Source organism: Zalophus californianus, chromosome 8 (assembly GCF_009762305.2).
Source record: "Zalophus californianus isolate mZalCal1 chromosome 8, mZalCal1.pri.v2, whole genome shotgun sequence".
Taxonomy (NCBI): domain Eukaryota; kingdom Metazoa; phylum Chordata; class Mammalia; order Carnivora; family Otariidae; genus Zalophus; species Zalophus californianus.
Genome location: NC_045602.1, coordinates 63,382,982 through 63,404,728, shown reverse-complemented (window position 1 = coordinate 63,404,728; position 21,747 = coordinate 63,382,982). Strand labels below are relative to the sequence as shown.

The window sequence follows — 21,747 nt, the reverse complement described above, 5'->3', positions numbered from 1 at the left end:
CTAGATCACAAAAAAGGTAGAATATGTTAGAAAATACTATGAATATCTAATAAACCAAATCAAGAATGCAAGAAATGTTAGAGGACACATAATCTAGTTTATTTAACTTGTAGATTCAAAAAAAAGGAGTAGGGGAAAGATGAAGCACTGCTAAAAATTAAAAGACTTAGACATATCAAGATGCAATGTGTGGACCCTGTTTGCATACAGACACAAACAAGCAGCTATAAAAAATTACCACTAAGTTTGTCGGGGTTATAACAGCGTATTTAAAGACAAAACATAACAAAGAAACACTTAGCTGTTAGACGTATATACCAATATGTTCATGGAAGGATGGATAAAATGTTCAGAATTTCCTTAAAAACACTCTAGTCACAGGGCACCTGGGTGGCTCAGTCGGGTCAGTGTCCAACTCTTGGTTTCAGTTCAGGTCATGATTTCAGGGTCCTGGGACTGAGCCCTGCGGCTAGCTCCACACTCAGCAGGAATCCACTTGAGGATTCTCTCTTCCTCTGCCTCTCTCAGCCCTACTTTGCACGCACTCTCTCTCTCTCTCTCAAACAAATAAATCTAAAAAATACTCTAGTCCCTTCTCCTTAAGGAGTAGGGGAAGAAAAACAGCAAAACACTGAAGTTAGGTCATGGGTCCATGGGTATTCACTATACAGTCTTCCCTCTTCTGTTTATGTTGAAAACTTGCATAATAAAAATTTTCTTAAATAATACAATGTCTATAGATAAACTAAAAACTCAAGTATTTTATGCATAACTGATTAACTGAATACTCAATTACTATACATAACTATATGTATGTAATGAAGCCTAACAAGTTCTTCAGAAATCTGCAGCTATGTACAAAATTATTTATATACTGTATTATATTAGATCTTTAAGTGTAGCTACCTAATCTCTCCATATGTGTTAAATTCTGACAGACCAGGAGTACATTTTATATCACCACCTGTCCAAGACTAGCGTCAAGTGTACTCAGTTTGACACAATCAATCTGGTTCCTCTAACAGTTCTGTTCCTCATGTAATTAAAAAAAAAAAGCATCATCCACATTTACACACACAGTAAAATAAAACATTAAGTGACTGGGAGTTAAGTTTTAAATTCTAATCATGTTAGTTTTTACAGGAATTTTTAAAAAATCAGGACTTATAGAATATGGTATTAGAAAACAAATTCTTACCAAAATCATCTTCAACTCCATCATAAAGCTCATTAGATCAGGAGAGTGCTGCATTCTCTAGATCAAAACATTTCTAATTAATTTCATTTGTACAATGAATATTCCATACACTGAAAGTGAACTAAAATACACGTCCATGTGAACATGAAAAAAATATCATATATGTCTACATCTTAAAAGTTTAAGAACTAAAGTACTTGTCACCATCCCTACTGTACCTACCAATTTCATTTTGAAAGAGTAATTAATGCCCTTAAATCTATTTTGGTGAGCTATACTGAATTGTACTTAAAAATCTCTTAAAATCTCACACACTCCTTTGTTCCTTCAGCACTGACAACTGATCAAGTTTAGCAAATCTACCAAACCACATCATTATTAAAAAAAAAAAAAAAGTGGTATAGGGGTGGAGAGAACATAAAATATAAAAATCAGGCAAATCTATGCAATTAAAAAATCTAATTAGAGTGAATTATCAATACAATATTTTCATTTTTCCCCTTGACCTTAAAAACTATGTACAATTGTTAATTTTGTCTTTTAATAGTTGTCTTTTCACAACTAACCCATATTAATTCAAAAGGAGTCAATTTTTAAACTAAAACCACTGTAATAAAAAGGCAAAAAGGAAATAACTTCTAAAAGATGAATATTTAAGAGTTATAATTCCATTTCCTAGAAATCTTTGATTCCTAAAATAACTATAGAATAAAGGAAAGCAAAGCAAATTCTCAAGTGTAACATTTTTTATTAGATGAAACTCCACATATCACTTCCCTGCTTGAAGTCAAAATACTGTATTTTTGTTACTTTTTGTGATACCCGCACTACCACCACAGAGTTCTGAACAAAGCCAATCTGTGAATTTGTTCCCTCTTTTAGAGGAGAAAAATAATAATTTAAAGATATTTCAACAATGCATGAGACATATGAATCACATCTTAACATAGCTTTGGATGGGCAAGTCTGTAAAACAAATCTCTGACTTTCCTATCTTCTATATAATATTTTCCCCCTTAGCTTACTAGTATATCAGATTTTTGCAAACTACAGCCTAGGGGCTAAATCCAGCCCAATACCAGTTTCTGTAAATAAAGCTGTATTGAAATGCAGCCACGCCCACTCATTTACCTCTTTATGGCTGCTTTGGTTCTACCAGTGAAGTAGTTGTGACAGAGATTTTAGGGACCACCAAGGCCTGAAAAATTTACTAGCTGGCTATTCACAGAAAATGACTGCTGATTCCCCTGACCCATATTTACTAAAGTTAAAATCGATACAAGGAAAGAACAGTAATATTAGAATAAACCAAAGACAAACTAACTCTGGGTTCTATATGAGCAACTGGAGGGCAGGAAAGAGATTAATAAGTAATTGGGACTTTTTCTAGGACGCCTCTTGGTGAACTGGTAGAGAAAAACAGTTACAGATATTATTATACTTAGTCTTTATTAACAAGTTTTTTCCAGGCTATTTAAATATCTCAATACATTCATTTTTTAAACTCTAGTATACAATATAAACAGTCACACTGGATGAGGAGGCAGCAGTGGAGAGAAAACAGAGAAATAATTTAAACATCCCCCTAAAAATCTGCAGTAATTATGCTGCCAGCAATGACAGCCTACATTCTACAAATCAAATAGTTTATCTCCTATATTTCTTTGTGGTTCAGTAATGCTTTATGTGAGTGACTGTCATTATCAGTTATCATAGATAATAACCTGCTTTTAAGATAGAAAAAATATAGGAAACCGGGAAAAACATACAAATGAATAAAGCATCAAAAGAAATGCAGTTCTACTTACATTTATTTTTCTACAAGAGGCAGTGCATTACTTTTGTTTCTTTAGTAATAGTGATTTTTTTTTAAGTTTTCCTAATTTTTAAAGGAATTTTCAGGTAGAAGAACCTAAACTTTAAGAATAACTACATTGGAGCTGAGGGTAAAATGGGTGGTGATCAATAATACAAACTTTCAGGGGCACCTGGGTGGTTCAGCCGGTTAAACAGTTAAGCGTTTGCCTTTGGCTCAGGTCATGATCTCAGGGTCCTGGGATCAAGCCCCACGTCAGGCTCCCTGCTGAGCAGGGAGTCTGCTTCTCCCTCCCCCGTTCTCTCTCTCTCAAATAAATAAAATCTTTTAAAATAATAATACAAACTTCCAGTTATAAAAAAAAGATTAATCCTGCCTATTATCTCACCTGTGCTGTATTTACATCTATGTTCATTAAGTACATATAGATGATCCTAAGTGATCTCCACCACATCTCTTCTGTTACTAATCTAAAACTACCTTCCCATTTTTGCCACAGATACTCTACAACTCCAAAATGGGTCCTGGATTTCTTCTTACTACCACTATTCAGCCTCAGCAAAAAAAAAAAAAAAAAAAAAAAAAAATCGCTCAAAAAGTGATAGATATAGATAAGGGTAAATACATTTGAAGACCCTAAAGTCTCCAGGATGGAAATCAGTTTCAGAAGAAATGCTGCCCAGAAATGTGCTGAGGATTCCAAGACAGAAAACATTTCATATAATGCATGGATACTTAAAATATTTAAGAGAGATGAAACCTATAGAATTCAGCAACTACTAAACCAGTCTGTTACAACATTCTGCAAGTAGTCCTCTAAAAAAGAGTTAATTTAGTAATTTCTTATCCTTGCTTAAAACAAACCTTTTAAAGGACTTACCTGTTGTACTATTTGATGGTATCCATTAAGTATTGCTCTCAGTTGCCAACTACATAATAATCTAAAATTTTAATGGAACAAAATGGTTTGTTCATTGTTCAGAATTAAAAGGAAAAAATTTATTTGTATGCTAACACAAACATGCATGTACAAAGAAAAGAATGACATAAATATAATTCTGACAAGTTAATAAAATTTTTACCACTAATACTGTTGAAAGTCTTGTCTTCAAACTGTCGGTACTAATTTTATTTCAAAATATAAATAACTGCAATCAGTAAATGACATGCAAACAGTAAATCTTTTTTTTAGCATATCCAAAGCAGAATTTTCTACTGAACTAGATTCTTCTCTAAGGTAGGTTAAATAAACCAACAGTTTTGATCATAATATACAGAACTTGTATTTGAGAAAGCATATCTAGCACTATAATCTCCAAATTCAAGATTAATGTAAAAGATACTTTTAATTGTGTGAGTAGTAGTTAGTGTTCATCTATCCACTGGCTCACCCCAGCTGTGCTCTCAATATTGCTTAAGTAAGTATAACTCTTCTAAGAATTGCTTTTCCCTACCTGGAAGTAGGAAGCCCCTCTGATTCCCCAATTATAGCCCTTTCAGACCACCATGACTCTCTTCCATTTTTGCTATGCTAACCCCCATTTCCACCCCTATTTTCTCTCTTAATGGCAAAGTAGTTCATTTAACTGCCCATGGGAAAACTCCCTCTCCAAATGTACTTTCCTTCCCTTGCCACCAACTTGGTCATATCAACTCATTAATCATCACTTTATTGTGATATTCTTATTTTCTGCTAGTTTTTTCAACAGAATATATTAACTTGCTCAAGCAAATCTCAAAAAAACAAGATCATTATAACTCTTCCTTGACCGCATACCCTTCTCTACCACTCCTTTTCTTCAAAATACAGTTGATCCTTGAACAACACTGGTTGAACTGCACAGATCCACATACACACAGATTATTTCAATAAAGATACATACAGTACTGCAAATGCGTTTCCTCCTATGATTTTAATAACATTTTCTCTAGCTTGCTTTAAGAATAGTCTACAATACAACATACAGCATGCAAGTGTTAAACAGTTTGTTCATGTTATCAGTAAGGCTTCTGGTCAACAGCACGCTATTAAATTTTTGCCATCAAAAGTTACATGCAAATTTTCAAGTGCATGAAGGGTTGGTGCTCTTGACCCCCTAGGCTCTTCAAGGGTCAACTGTAGTTTATACTGTTTACGTTTCCTTTCTACTCACCCACTCCAAAACCCAATACAATCTAGCTTCTGCCACTACGTGAAACCTAATTTAACCTGATCCCTCTGCAATACTCAGCACTAGGAACCATTTCCTCATTAAGCCTCTATTTGGCTTCAGCAACAACTGTCCAGACTTTCCTCTTACTTCTTTGGTCAATCCTTAGTCTTCCAAGTTCCTCTTTATTTATCAGCTCTTTACATGTTGGTATACTCTCAAGTCCTTTAAATGTTGGCTTTCTCTTTTCACCCCACACTTGCAGGCACTGGAAAGTATCCACACTCATACTCACAGCCCCAAATCCCATACCTACTGTGATTCCATGTCTCACACTTGAGTTCCACACCAATACATTAAACATCTCCTCTTGGTGTTTCACACCTAATATGTCTTAAAATGGTGGCTGTTCCACTTCTCCACGGTGACCTGTGCTCTAGCTTAGTGATCTGAGCCAGGAACTTACTTTTAATCGGTCACAAAATCCTGTCAATTCTACTAATAAACGTCTCTGGATTCTTCCTCCACTCTTCTCTCAGATGTTTAAGAGCAGAAAAGAATTTCTAGGTGCTACCTAACTTCCAGGCTCATCTCTTGACATTCCTTAATGGGTTATCTGTACCAACATATATCTTACACAATTGCTACTTATTTAAGCTTTAAAAAGAAAAATAAATTAGAAAATTAATGTGTTACCTTTGGAAAGTACTTCAGCACAATGGAAAACTTACAAATGTACACTGATTTGGAAAAACTGGAAATGTTTGTGGTTGACTAATAAGCACTTTAGGCAAAACTCTTAATGGTTAGAATAAGCTTTTACCAAATTAGCTGACTGCCCATCCCACCGAGATGCATGTATATAACAAAACACTACATCACCTTGCATTCTTCATTTGTAAATCTTCAGGCAACACTATTCTAAGGTGAAAATCACGTCCCTGTGGAAAATATTGAAAAAGTTCATTCAAATTTTCATCTTTCACAATGTTAAGAAAAAGTTAAACAAAAATCACATAGAAAAGGAAATATTTTCCTTTATTTTCTAAAAGGTATCAACTTTATCCAAATCTTTACGTTTGTTAAAATATATGCAATAGAATATTGCATTTGAAGGAAAATAATGTAAAAATGTCAGAAACTTTGTAATCATTGGGAAACCAAAACAAAGATAAGACTTCATTTTTAAAGAGAATCAATTCACAGAACACAAATATTAAGAAACTGTTAGTGCAAACATAAATTTAAATATTTCTTACAAAGTAACTTGTGAAAAAAAGAAATTCTTAATAGCTTTGTCTATGGGAGAAAAAAAATCAGTGTAAAATAAGAATATGTAATACATTACAGACTTCATATTTTCAATTTCCTCATTTTAATAAAATGAAAAATATATTTAGTTCCATAATCTGAACACAGACATGAAAGAAATATTTTCAAAAAACAGAATATTTAATTCTCCCACATTCATGGGCCTTTAATAAATAAAATTACTAATACTTATTTTAATTTAAATATTTGCTAGCTATACATTTGAATATACCAAATTTTACTCAAGAGTCCTTCTAAGGAAAGAACTGTTCTCTGAGAAATACATTCAGTTTCACTTTATTGAGAAAGTGAATGGGTAAGCAGCTTAAACTTTATATCTTAAATAGGATAATACACATGATCTGAGCAAAGATAAACAGAAAAAGACAAACAGAAATATAATCTTTTACTCCAACAATATAAAATGAAAAAGAGTAATAAAATTCTCGAAAAATAATCACCATGAGAATTTTAGCACAGGCTCCCTCAAAGCAGATTCAAAACTAAAGGAACACAATTAAATGTACCCCATAACCTTTACTTTCATGATAATATTACAGTTCTGACTTTCATTACATTTAAATGTCCTTTAAAAAAATGAAACAAAATGTACTACTGACCTTTTCAAAAGGTCAAGTAACAATAATTCACTATTTCATTAAAGCACTAGAAGGTATTATGTAGTAACTTTAACCTAACTTTATAGGCATCCCACACATAGGTGTAAGAACAATCTGGAATTCAGAATTTACATGAAAAATAGTAAAACTACTCTACTGATCTGTTATCTGAAAGGATAAAATTCCAAAGACCCTTATTTGCAAAATCCAGCCATTTTAAAAGGTCAAATGCTATGTTACATGCCATAATATTTTTGATTCAAGAAAATGTCCAAAATTAGCTTTTTTAATTAAAGCATATAAAAAATGTTAATTGCTCTTAAAAAGCAAGTCTTCCAGGTTGTAGGGAACAAAGTACTGACAATTGCCTAAATCAGACTCTCTCCATACATCCTCCCAAATAGATCAACATTTAAGAACATCTAAAACAGGAGGGGCTCAGTTGGTTAAGCATCCAACTCTTGGTTTGAGCTCAGGTCATTACCTCAGGGTCATGAGATCAAGCCCCACGTTGGGCTCCATGCTCAGCACAGAGTCTCCTTCAGATTCTCTCCTCTCCCTTTGCCCCTCCCCCTACTCTCTCTACAATAAGTCTTAAAAAAAACTAAAACCACAAAATACCCATGTCTCTGGCAAAATCAGAAAATAGAGAACACTATAAACTTCAAACAACCTGTAGGAAGAAAAACATAAACCACTTTCCAGTGGTTTTCACTCGGGGGCTCCCATATCAAGTCCTTTTAAGGAACTATGGGGTTCAGAAAAAACGTGCATGGAAGAGAGAAGAGGGGACTGAACTACGTGTTAAGATAATAAAGAGTCTGGTAGGTCAGAGCACTGACTACAGTGAGGGGGCTTAATATAAACACAAAGCTCAAGAAGCTCACCTTGGAAAAGAAATACACAAGTAGAAGCAGATAAAAAGGCAGGTAGAGACATCCTTTGGAAACTGGGTGTTAGGAAAAAGAGTGGGAAACTGAGGATCTCATATAACAAAATAAAACCACTCAACTCCTCCCTCAGCACTACTTAAAAAATTATCCATTAGATAAACTGCACTTTACTTCACCTACAGCATACAGAAGAAAGTATTCTTAAACTAGTAATTTTATAAACTACTGCCAATAACCAAATTCACAAAGATACTGTTTTCATCAATGCCAAGCTACTATGAGTCAAAATCAGAATAAAAGAAAACATTTCAAGTGATGATGATGCCCCATGCAAACAAACAAACAAAAAAAACCACAAGGCATAAACAAATTACAATACTGAATTATATTATTAGTAAGCATTTGTACCCAGACTCAGAAATTAAAAAAAACTATGAACAGAAATTATAAGGAAAAAAATTTAGTTCAGAAAAAAGGATATTAGAATAGAAGAATAAATAAGTGCTCAAGGAAGAACAGGGTAAAATAAAAATTTCTGATGAGGCAGTGTGCCTGGATAGCTCAGGTGGTAGAGCATGCACCTCTTGATCTCAGGGCTGTGAGTTCGAGCCCAAGTTGGGGGCAGACAATATTTAAAATAAAATGGTTAAAAGTGGCAAATGTCATGTGTACTTTACCCCAGTAAAAATTTTTAAGATTTATTTTAGAAAGAGAAAGGAGGGGCAGACGGAGAGAGAGAAAGTCCTAAGCAGATTCTGTGCTAAGTGCAGAACCCAATGCAGGGCTTGATCCCATGACCCTGAAATCATGACCTGAGCCAAAACCAAGAGTTGGACACTTAACAGATTGTGACCGCCAAATGCCACCCCCAATAAAAGATTTTTTTAAATTTCATAAGGGCAAAGAAAAAGCTAGAAAATTACAAAATGAGGGGGGAAAAAAAATCAGAGAAAAGCAGTTGAAGTAGAAACAGGTAAAGAAAATCCAATAAACAAAGAATTGGAGACCTTGAAATGGAAAACAAAAGAGAAGACTATTTGAAATTATAATCTAAGAATACTTTCTGGAAATTCACATAATGAAAAGAACTGAACACGTGAGAAATGAATCCTAATGATCCACTCTGAAATGTATCTTAATATGCAGACTTTAAACAAAAAGTCCATAGCTTATGAGACCAAATAATATACGGGAAATAGAATAAAAGTAGCATCACACTTCTCAAAGCAAGATTGTAAAAAAGCAACAATAGAACTTTTAAGAGGATTTCTGCTTCTAGCTCTGATGGAATAACAGTTGGCAGAATTTACCTCCCCACATTAACTGGACAAAATATATGAAACAATGATGTTCAGACATCAAAGAGGCAGCAAAAAACAGACTACCTGAAAGAAAGGAAACAAATGAGAAAATCTTTATAATTTTCCTGTCTTACTACCTGGAGAATTTTCAGGCTTCAGAGCAAGGATGGAGAACCAAATGGAGCCTGACAATTCTCCCTTATTTGAGAAAAGAGGGTAAGTTGGGGAGGCAAAGACATGTATAATTCACAATGTACAGTACCAAAAAGGGAAGACCATACATGAAGAAAAGACAACTATACAGAGAATAAACCTAGACAATATCAGTGTATTGCTGCCAAGAGTCATCAGCTAAGTATGACTGCTGCATGTACGTGAGAAAACCACCCAAAGCCGGGAATTATGAGAATGGAACATGCAAAACAATCTCAAAGCTCACACAAGGCTGGGAGTAGTCAAGTTTCCTCTCAGCAAGAGTAGAAAATCTTGTACTATAAAAGTTATCATTAAAGAGAATACTCAGAGCACCTAGGTGGCTCAGTTGGTTAAGCATCTGCCTTCAGCTAGGGTCATAATCCCAAGGTTCTGGAATTGAGCCCTGGATCTGGCTCCCTGCTCAGTGGGGAGCCTCCTTCTCTCTCTCCTTCTGCTGTTCCCCCTGCTTGTGCATTCACACTCTCTGTCAAATAAATGAATAAAATCTTTAAAAAAAAAAAAAATACTGACGAATACTGCCTAAGTGGTAGAGCTAAATTAACCTAGGCTAAAATCTGTTTTGATTCTGCCTAACAAAGCTTAGAAGCAAACTATGAAAAGCTTAAACTGTTTCCAAATAATTTAACTACAGCTTAGAATAAATCAAGAATATTTAAGAGAATAAAATTATCTAGCACATGATAGTTGGAATGCAGTGTCTGGCATCCAATCAAAATATGCCAGGCATGCAAAGAAACAGGAAAATAAGATTCATAATGAAGAGAGAAAAAAAAATCAAGAGGAATACAAAAATGGCAGATGATAGAACTAGTTAAAAAAATTTCAACAATGATAACTACATACGTTCAAGAAGGTAGAGAAAAGCATGAGTATGCTAAACAGAACAGGAAAGATAAAGACAGACCCAAATCAAAAAGATGAAAAATACGTCTGAGATGCTATAGAGTATTAACAGCAGATTAAGTCTTGCAAAAGAAGATATTAGGGTACCTGAAGGCACAGAACATTCAAAATAAAACAGAGAAAGACACTCAAACAATGAAAAAGAACAGAACCATTAGTGAATTATGGAACAATTTTAAAATGGCCTAATATACATGTATTTTGAGGCCCAACACAAAGGAAGGAGAAGGAACAAAAAAATTTTTGAAGAAATAATGGCTGAAGTTTTTCCCAAATTAAGTGAAAATATATACTCACAAATCCAAAATGCTCCATAAACCCTATGGAGGAAAATCATGAAGAAAATTACAGCAAGGTACATCATAATCTAATTGACAAAAACCAATGATAAAAAGAAGAATCTTAAAAGCTGTCAAAGAAAAACACAACACTTACAGAGGAACAAAAATAAACACTAGAGACTTTTCATAGGAAATAATGCAAGAGAATTGAGCAACATCTGTAAAGCACTAAAAGGAGGGAAAAAGCAATCTAGAGTTTTATACCTAGTAAAAGTATCTTTCAAAAGGCCAAATATGTCAGACATAAAACCACTGAAAAAATTTATCAGTACAAGACATGCACTACCAGAAATGTTAAAGGAATAACTTGAGGAAGAAAGTAAATGAAACAAAAGAGAAATGTGGCTATACAACAAAAAGTACCAGAAACAGTAAATATACAGGTAAATATGAAAGACCTTTTTTCTTATTTTCTAAAATGTCTTTAAAAGGTTAATTGTGCCCAAACTGGACAATCTGGATAAATACTCGATTACAACCCAAAGTATAAGATAAATATCTATGAGTCCTGATATAAATGACTGATTTAATAAATGAGGGAGTTAAGGAATAAACCTAACCAAAGAAGTGAAAGACCCATATTCTGAAAACTATGTAGTAATAAAAGAAATTGAAGATGAGACGAAAGAAAGAAAAGAAAAGAAAAGAAAAGAAAAGAAAAGGAAAGAAAGAAAGAAAGAAAGAAAGAAAGAAAGAAAGAAAGAAAGAAAGAAAGAAAGAAAGAAAGAAAGAAAGAAAGAAAGAAAGAAAGAAAGAAAGAAAGAAAGAAAGAAAGAAAGAAAGAAAGAAAGAAAGAAAGAAAGAAAGAAAGAAAGAAAGAAAGAAAGAAAGAAAGAAAGAGGAAGGAAGGAAGGAAGGAAGAAAAGACATTCCATCCTCAAGGACTGGAAAAACATATTGTTAAAATGTCTATATAAAGAATATGCAATGGGAAAAAAGACCGACTCTTCAACAAATGGTACTGGGAAAACTGGACAGCTACATTCAAAAAGAACAAAACTGGACCACTTTCATACACCATACACAAAAATAAACTCAAAATGGATTAAAGACCTAAATGTGAAATAAAACCATTAAAAAGAGAACACAGGCAGTAATTTCTCTGACATCACCCATAGCAACATTTTTCTAAATAGGTTTCCTGACTCAAGGGAAACAAAAGCAAAAACAAACTATTGGAACTACATCAAAATAAAGACTGTACACAGCTAAGGAAGCAATCAACAAAACTAAAAGGCAATCTACTAAATGGGAGAAGATAGTTATTTGCAAATGACATACCTAATAAAGGGTTCGTATCCAAAACATATAAAGAACTTATACAACTGAACACACACAAAAACCCCAAATAATCCAATTAAAAAATGGGCATAAGACATGAACAGACATTTCTCCAAGACATACAGATGGCTAAAACACATGAAAAGATAGATGCTCAACATCACTAATCATCAGGGAAATACAAACCAAAACTACAATGAGATTATCACTTCATACCTGTCAGAGTGGCTATAATCAACAACACAAGAAACGAGTTTTGGCGAGGATGTGGAGAAAAAGGAACACTCTTGCACTGCGGGTGGAAATGCAAACTGATACAACCCCATTCTGGAAGACACTATGGGGGTTCCTCAGAAAGTTAAAAATAGAACTACCCTATGATCCAGTAATCACACTAGGTATATACCTAAAAATTACAAAAAAACTAATTCAAAGAGATACATGCACCCCTATGTTTACTATAGCATTATTTACAACAGCCAAATTTCAGAAGCAGCCCGTGTCCACCGATGAATGGATAAAAAAGATGTGGTACATATATACAATGGAATATTACCCAGCCATAAAAAAGAAATGAAATCTTGGCATTTGCAGCAACCTGGTTGGAACCAGTGAGTACAATGCTAAGTGAGTTAAGTCAGTCAAGAAAGACAAATACCAATGATTTCACTTATATGTGTAATTTAAGAAATCAAAACAAATGAGCAAAGAAAAAAAATGGAGATGAACCAAGAAACAGACTCTTAACTACAGATAACAAAATGATGGTTACCAGAGGGGAAGTGGTGGGGGGAGGAGGGATGGGTGAAATAGGTGATAGGGATTAAAGAGTACACTTATCATGATGAGAACTGAGTAATGTATAGAATTGCTGAATCACTATATTGTACACCTGAAACTAATAAAATATTGTATATTATCCATATTGGAATTAAATTTAAAAACTTATATAAGGGAGTTATAAATTAACCTTCCTTACAGAAGAATTCCAGATAAATTAGATACTCTAAAAGAGGGGAAGCATAACCCCTCACTCCTTAAGTTGGAGCAACTCATAGAGATTTCCTTCCAAAGAGTAAGTATGGAAAGGGGAGAAAAGTTAACTCTGCAGTAGAGAAATCTGACAAATGCTACTTTAGCTAAGGTCAACATCAACAGTGGTAAATCATATTGATAGTTTGCTCCCTTTATATCATGTGATGAAATAATACTTAAAACTCTGTAATGTAGGGATAGAAAACCCAGAAATAAACCCACTCTAAAACTGTCCTTAAAAAATAAGTCTCTTAATAAAGGAAGATAATTGTTTAAAAGAAAATAAAAGTGTATTGGGAGGATAAATAGAAATAAAATATATGACAACAATAGCACAAAAGCCAGGGGATGGGAAATGGTACATTTTAAGATTCTTATACTATAAGTGGTATACTTGAACGTAGATTGTGGTAAATTAAAGTTGCATATTGTAAACCATAGAAAAAACACCAAAAGAGACAAAAATGATACAGCTGATAAACCAATATTGCATATAAAATATAACCCTACTCTTACTCATGTGGATCACAACAAGTTTAAGATATATGTTAAGAACCCTAAAGCAACTAATTAAGGGGGAAAATAGCTAATAAGCTGACAGAGGAGATAAAATGCAATTATACTACATAATGTATAATGAAAATGCAGAAAAATAGGAAAAAGATAAAAAAAGAAACAAATAGGACAAATAGAAAACAAGCAGCAAGATATTAGCTTTAAACCCAACAATATCAATCATCACATTAAATGTAAATGGTCTAAACACCTCCAAGAAAAAAGCAGTGATTGTTAGAACAGATAAAAAAGCAAGGTCCAGAAGAAATCCCCTTTAAATATAAAGACACAAATAGGTACAAAATAAAGAATGGAAAAATGATTAAGCCATGCCAACACTAAAAAAAAAAAAGCTAGAATCACTATACTAACATCAGAAAATAGAGATTCTAGGACAAAGATTACCAGAGATAAAAAGGGTCATTTCACAGTCATTTAAAAAGGGAAAAAAAAAAATCAGTTCAAGGGTGCTCAACAATCCTAAAAGTTTATGTACCTAATAAAAGAACTTCAAAATATATGAAGCAAAAACTGACAGAAATGAAAGTAGAAATTGAATAATTATAGTTGGAGATTTTCAATACCTCCTTTCACTAATAAAACAAGTAGAGAGAAAATCAGTGAGCATATAAAAAACTCAAATAGAGCCTTTTGGCTCCTTGAGCAGCGCCATGGCAGTTGGCAAGAACAAGCACCTTACAAAAGGCAGCAAAAAGGGAGCCAAGAAGAAAGTGGTTGATCCATTTTCTAAGAAAGATTGGTATGATGTGAAAGTACCAGCTATGTTCAATATAAGAAATATTGGAAGAACATTAATCACAAGAACTCAAGGAACCAAAATCACATCTGATGGTCTCAAGGGTCGTGTTTTGAAGTGAGCCTTGCTGATCTGCAGAATGACGAAGCTGTGTTTAGAAAATTCAAGCTAATTACTGAGGATGTTCAGGGCAAAAACTGCCTAATTTCCATGGCATGGATCTTACCGGTGACAAAATGTGCTCCATGGTAAAAAAATGGCAGACCATGATTGAATCTCATGTTGATGTCAAGACTACCAATGGTTATTGGCTTCGTCTATTTTGTGTTGGTTTTACTAAAAAACGCAATAATCAGATTCAGAAGACTTCTTATGCTCAGCACCAACAGGTCTGTCAAATTTGGAAAAAGATGATGGAAATCATGACCCGAGAGGTGCAAACAAATGACTTGAAAGAAGTGGTCAATAAATTGATTCCAGACAGCAACGGAAAAGATACAGAAAAGGCTTGTCAGTCTATTTATCCACTCCATGATGTTTTGTTAGAAAAGTAAAAATGCTGGAAAAGCCCAAGTTTGAATTGGGAAAGCTCATGGAGCTTCATGGTGAAGGTAGTATTTCTGGAAAAGCTACTGGGGATGAGACTGGTGCTAAAGTTGAACGAGCTGATGGATATGAACCACCAGTCCAAGAATGTGTTTAAAAGTCAGACATTTAATGGTGACAAATAAAAAATCATATCTGTGATGTTTAAAAAAAAAAAAAACTCAAATAGCATTATGAACCAATCTGACCTGACATTATATAACAATCACCCAACAGCAGCAGAATGCACATTTTTTTCAAACACAGACGTAACATTGACCAAGAGAGGCCCTATTCTATGCCATAAAATAAGTCCCAATATATTTAAAAGAATTTAAATCAAACAAATTATGTTATAACCAATATGAAACTAAATTATAAATCAGTATCAAAAAGATATCCAGAAAATCCTAAAATATTTAGAAAGATATATTGTTGTTCTAAATAACCCATGGGTCAAAGAAATTAACAAGTATTTTGAACTGAAAAAAAAAAATGAAAATATAACATACCAAAATATGTGATACAGCCAAAGTACTGTCCGAAGAAAAATTTACAGCACTAAACATCTATATTATAAAACAAGTTCTCATTATCAATGAGCTAACCTTCCACCTGAAGAAACTAGGAAACTTAAGATCAGAAAACAAAGAAATACATACACACACACACAGCAAAGAAAGACACAGAAAAATAAGAAAAATCAATAAAATCCAAAGTAGGTTCTCTAAAGAGATCAATAAACTGTATAAGCCTCTATCCAGTTGCAACAGGAAAAAGACACAAAATACCATCAGGAATGGGGACAAGAGGTATCTATAAAATACGTCCATAATGTCTTTGATATTTCTACCTTTAAGAGTTGGTGCCTCATTTTTCTCCTTCTGAATATGGACTAGATTTGAGGCTTGCTATAAAAAGCAGAATAAAGCAGAAGTAAATACGTGTAACTTCAGAGACTAGTACCTTTTCTCCAAAGCTACTGTGCAGCTTTATCTCTGTTGTGTCACTCAGGGGAAGCTAGGTGCCATGTTGTGAGGACCCTATGGAGGTCTATGTAGTAAGGAACTGAGGCCTCCAAGTCAAGAGAAGTAGAAAACAGAGGGCTCCAGCCAACAGCCATGTGAATGAGCTATCCTGGAAGCAACTCCTTCTGCTCTAGTCAAGCCTTTAGAGAACTGACATACAGGCTAACATCTTCATTACAAGATCATGAGAAACACTGATCCAGAACCATCCACCTAAGTAGTTTTCAAACTCCTGATCCATAGCAAAGGTGAGATAATAAATGTTTGTTGTTCTAAGCCACGAAGATTTGGAATAGTAGTTATGCAACAAAAGATAACTAATATAGGGAACATCATTACAGATCCTAAATACATTCATTAAAAGGATAAGGGAATATTATGAAGTAACATTTAAGCCAATAAATTCAAAAATCTAGATGAACAAATTCCTTGAAGGAAACAAACTGCCAAGCTCACTCAAAAGAAAAGGAATTGAGAAACCAAACTGAGAAAATATCTTCTTTAAATCACAGGGATCATTCTCTCTCTCTCTCTCTCACTGACACACACACACAAAGAATCAATAATTTTCACAGACTATAATTTTTAGAAACAGTATTATCTAATCACAAAACTAGAAATAACAAAATTAATAACCAAAAAAATACTTTCATGGGGTGCCTGGGTGGCTCAGATGGTTAAGCGTCTGCCTTCCACTCAGGTCATGAACTCCAGGTTCTGGGATTGAGCCCTATGTCAGGCTCCCAGCTCAGCGGGGAGTCTGCTTCTCCTTCTCCCTCTCCCTCCCCCTCCCTCTGCCTCTCCCCCTGCTTGTGCTCTCTCTCTCTAATGAATAAATAAAATCTTAAAAAAAAAAAAAAACTTTCATGAGAAAAATTTTTAAATCTTCTATTAAGTTAACTCCTGGGTGCAAGGGATCTATGAAGTAAAATTATGTAAGTACTAAAAAATGATTGATAGAACACTACATGTCAGCATATACAGCGTACTTTAAAAAAAGTGGTAAGGGGAAAATGCAGAGCCTTAAAAAACTTGTATCAATAAAAATGTGTTCTCACAACCAAATCTGGGACAATTTAAGCGTCAAAATAAATAAATAATGATTACAATCCATTAAATTATTTTTAAAACCTATGATTCCCTTCTGATACAAGTAAGTGGGGAAAAAGAGAAGGTTACTCCTTATAATAAAATGACAATAAATAAAGAATAATGGAGTTAGAAAAATCATCATTTGGCAACACCACAGTATTAACTAGCTCAATCAAGATGCTAAAACTGGTGTATGTACCTGAAAGTTTGATGCCTCAGAGTAGCTCTCTCAAAGTGCTTATGAATTACAAAAGGAAAATCTGGCACATGCCATCTTAAAGAGGTGATGAGAGGTAACCTCATCAATGCAAACCACTGACTTCATGTGCCCTATAAAGGGCACAACATTCTTTCTGTGTCAACTCTGCCGAAATTACATAACCTGAATTTAATGATGAGGAAGTATCAAACCCAAACTGAAGGACATTCTTAACATCCAAACCATATTCTTAAAAAATGTCAAGTTCAAAAAAAGCAAAGAGCCTAAGGAACTACTCCACATTAAAGAGCTAGGACAACTAAATGCAATGTGATACCTTACAACTAAATACAATGTGGTATCTTATCTTACATCAGATGACAGGAGCCTGGAAAGGGGTACAACTGTTAACTGCAACATTAACAAAATTTGGGAAATTGGCCTCCAGATAATGGCATTATACCATGATTAAATTTCCTGATTTAGATAACTGTACTGCGGATATAAAGGAGTGTGTCCTTGTTCTCATGACATATATGCTGAAGTATTTAAGAAGAGGCACTATGCCTGCAACCTAATCTCAAAACTGTTCAGAAAAATAATGTATATATACCCACCTACATATATACACACAGAATAAAATCAAATGGGGCAAATGTAAAATGGTGAATCTGGGTAATCTTCATACATATTTGCTATTTTCTGTAAGTCTGAAATTATATACAAGACAAACATTTTTAAAGAAAATCAGTTCCATCAAACAAAACAATGTTAAATAATGTGTTTAGGTTAAGAAATCAGAATTGTAGCTACAGCAAGAGTCACAAGAACATTTCATCTAATCTCAATTCTGACGTTTACAGGTTTTCTAAGAGGCTTTAGCAGATAGACACATATAAGACAAAGTACTTTACTTAAAATGCCTAAAATTAGGTATAACATGGCTCCTGATAAAAACGTAACTTAATAGCTCTTTAATTTTTCTAAATGCTATCTGAAAATGAATCATGTTTTCAACTAGATAATTCAAGACTGATACTTCCAATTCAGGAAATAAAGTGGATTACCTTTACTCCAGAAATAATAATGAGATTTAGCCTCCACTTTCTGTAATGGTCACAATGAATTTAAAGAAAAATGAATAAATCCATATGCACCCTCTATAACCTTTCCTTATTCACAGTGCATTCTGATTAGTTCTACACTTAATATTCTGAGGGATGCGTAAAAGTTTCATTTAGCAAGTAAATTTGATAATTCACTCAGTATTTTTTTTTTAAAGATTTTATTTATTTGACAGAGAGAGAGCGAGAGAGGGAACACAAGCAGGGGGAGTGGGAGAGGGGGAAATGCTTTCCGCCCAGCAGGGACCCTGATGCGGGGCTCAATCCCAGGACGCGAGGATCATAACATGGGACGAAGGCAGACGTTTAACGACTGAGCCACCCAGGTGCCCCTTCACTCAGTATTTTTGAGAGATTACTATAGATTTTGAGTAAACTTCAAAACATATGGTAATTCCTAGGATATGGCCCCTATCCTCAAAAAGTAGTGTGCTGGTGGAGTAGAGGGTGAAAGAGGTAAAGTTTGTGCTATTGTAGGCACAAACTCCCAGTCATAAAATAAATTATAGGGATGTAAAGTAGCACATGGCAACTATAGTTAATACCATATTGTATATCTGAAAGCTGCTAAGAGACTTATCTTAAAAACTGTCATCCTAAGAAGGGTGCCTGGGTGGCTCAGTCAGTTAGGTGGCGTACCCTAGATTTTGGCTCAGGTCAGGATCTCAGGGCCCTGGGATCAGGCTCTAGTCCCGCTTGGCACTCAGCAGGGAGTCCGCTTGAGGATTCATTCTCTCCTCTCCACTCCTCCCTGCACTTCCGCACACGCACCCACATGCTCTCTCTCAAATAATCTTAAAAAAGTTCTCATCATAAGAAAAATTCTATAACTACATATGGTGAATTCAATGAACAACTAGACTTACTGTGATCCTTTCACGATATATACATACATCAAATCATGTTGTACACCCGAAACTAATGTTGCATGTCAGTTATACTTTAAAAAAAAAAAAAGGGCATGAAACAGGCTTCTCTTTAAAGTTAAATTAAGTATCAAGTTTTCAAATATCCAATACTCAAACACTTAAATATTTCTGAAAGTTGAAACCATTCTCTTAATCACTATAATTAAGAGTTAAATTTTACCTCCATCCCACTCTTTTAATGCTGACAATGTTTTGATGAGGATTGCTGAATGGAGTGAGTGTTAATCAAGGTAAGGTGGAGCAATGCAATTATTCATTTTCCTTTTAGAAAATAAAAATAATTCTGGGAATAGAAATTTTTACTCATCACCATATTTTTTTCAAAGTATCTGGTTAATTACTAAATTTTATATTTATTATGACAAAATTACATTTGTTTCTATATAACTGAGTTCAAATAATTGAAAATGTGCATATCTATTAAAGATTCATACATATATTTCCAGAAAATACAGTTCTGTTTCAATGTTAAGTTGTATAAAAATGACCACTTTGTTTCTTTCCTCTTCTGAAATTTCTCCGTACTTCACCCAGCAAATCAAATCCCCAGGTTAGTCAGCCACGTGTTACATTTTATAGCTAAAAGGTACTGCTGGTAATCTAACCTATTCATGACCCCTATCACAAGTTGCAAGTGGTTAATTTGTGTGTAGTTTCACTAGCTTTTCCTCAAGCAGAATCTGTTCATTTTAAAAGACCAAAAAAAAAAAAAAAGAAAGAAAGAAAGTATTGTGCTGGTGAGGGAGGTGGCACGATGTTGAGTATAAAGGTCTGGGAGCAAAAATCTATACTCAAAATTCTAACCTAAGGTATCTTGGTGCAATGTAGACAGAGAAGCAAAATGCAGGAGTGAAATCTGATAGCCTCGCTTTCAGGGACTCTGGCGATCAGGGACGAGTAACTCAACCTGTCCACTTTCCCACGCCCTGATTTACTTAACTATGAAGACTGAGAATGATTTCTTTTAATTCTGCCTCAAAGGGCGGAGGATTAGTGAGAGAACGTGCTTGGAAAGAGCTTTGTAAACTTAAACCGGTACACGTGTGTTACTATGTGTAATAAACTCCACCAGGGAAGCCTCCTGGACTCAGGAAAGGTAATTAATTCTGCTGTCAAGATTCCGTACAAAATACCGCTACTGGATGTGCTCAGGTACACACGACTTAATTGAGAGCCAAAAGGAGGTTTTCCTCCAAAATATATTTTTACAGGAAAAACGAATATAATTTGCACGGATTCCTTGGTGAACGGCCGGCCACCAACCTTCGTAGGGCTTTGGGGAGGGAGGATGTTACAAACAAGGTAAAAATTTGCAAAACAAACAAAAAAAAACAGTTAAAGGTGGGGCAGACGCTGAATCAAAAGGGAAGTCAAACTAGGAAGCGGGTGCGAGGGGGGCGTGGCCCTCCGCCCTGCCCCCAGCTCCCGTCCCGCGCTGGGCTCCTCTCGCTGAGTCCCTGGCCGCGACCCTGCCCCAGGCTCGCGCGTGGTAGCGAGTGACGGCTTGCGAACAACCGCAACCGTCTAAGTCCTCAAACCTCTAGTCTCCGAGAAGCCGTTACGCGCCTCCCCTCTCAATTCCCACACGGTTAAGGGCCCCTAACCGCTCCCGTAACTGACTTCCAGGGGCGGAGCTGCGCCACGAGAGGGAGGCCCTCCTAGCAATCGAGCAACAAGCGGGCGGGTACCTGAGCCGAAATGAATCCTTCGTACACTGTTTTCGCTCGGTTCTGAGGCAGAAGCAGCGGGCACTGGCGCAACAGGCTCGCTTCCATCTCCGCCATGGTTCGTCGTCTGTGGAGCCGCAGGGGGTTTATCCGCTGGCCGGGCCCCGCACATGCGCAGTCCCGCCTGCGCCCGGGCCTCCGAGGGGCGGAAACCTGGCCTTTGGCGGGAAAAAGCCTCGAAGACGCCGGGGAGTGAAATTAAGGTCTGGTGCTAGTCCCGCGCCTGGACTCAGGCCCAGCCAGAGTAGATGTGGCTCGGCAGGAGGCAGCATTGGAGAGAAGATTGTTCTCAGGTTCATAGATCTACCTGAACAAGATCATTCCAGCCTTGATTGTCCCAAGAACCCTTTTGGTAATTTTGTTCGATTTTACTAAAAGGCTGCTACAATTTTTGTGCAGTTGCATTTCTTCCCGCATAAAATGGGACTGCTGCAAGTTTGAGATTGCATTTCTTCCAGCATAAAATGGTTTGTAGAGTCTGGGTGTTGTAGTATCTCTTTTACCCTGACCCTGCCTCAACTCCCCTTCTTCACTGTAATCAGTCTGTCTCCTCCTATTGGCCTATTCTACAGAATCTCCTGTATGCCCTGAGCATACAGAATAATGTATTATTCTGTATATATTATTATATAATATACTGTAATCTATTCAATATATGCAACATAATCCTATGGTTTACCAAGTTT

At 35.3% G+C, this 21,747-nt stretch overlaps 1 protein-coding gene and 1 pseudogene across 5 annotated transcripts in view; one reads left to right on the top strand and one right to left on the bottom strand.

Moving 5' to 3' along the window:
• FANCL (FA complementation group L) overlaps positions 1–21,513 on the bottom strand; it is an 88,936-nt gene extending 67,423 nt beyond the window's left edge. For 3 of the 5 annotated variants that reach the window (XM_027620786.1, XM_027620785.1, XM_027620787.1), the window contains exons 1-5: positions 21,023–21,513; positions 10,706–10,728; positions 6,047–6,105; positions 3,895–3,955; positions 1,199–1,255 (exon numbers count right to left, since the gene is read on the bottom strand). In XM_027620786.1, coding sequence (XP_027476587.1) covers positions 1,199–1,255; positions 3,895–3,955; positions 6,047–6,105; positions 10,706–10,728; positions 21,023–21,173 — 351 coding nt within the window. In that variant the 5' untranslated portion in view covers positions 21,174–21,513. The remainder of the gene's footprint in view (positions 1–1,198; positions 1,256–3,894; positions 3,956–6,046; positions 6,106–10,705; positions 10,729–21,022) is intronic. The other 2 variants (XM_027620788.1, XM_027620789.1) reach the window with 2 other exon arrangements.
• LOC113937101 lies at positions 14,292–15,080 on the top strand (annotated as a pseudogene).
• Positions 21,514–21,747: the final 234 nt, after the last annotated feature.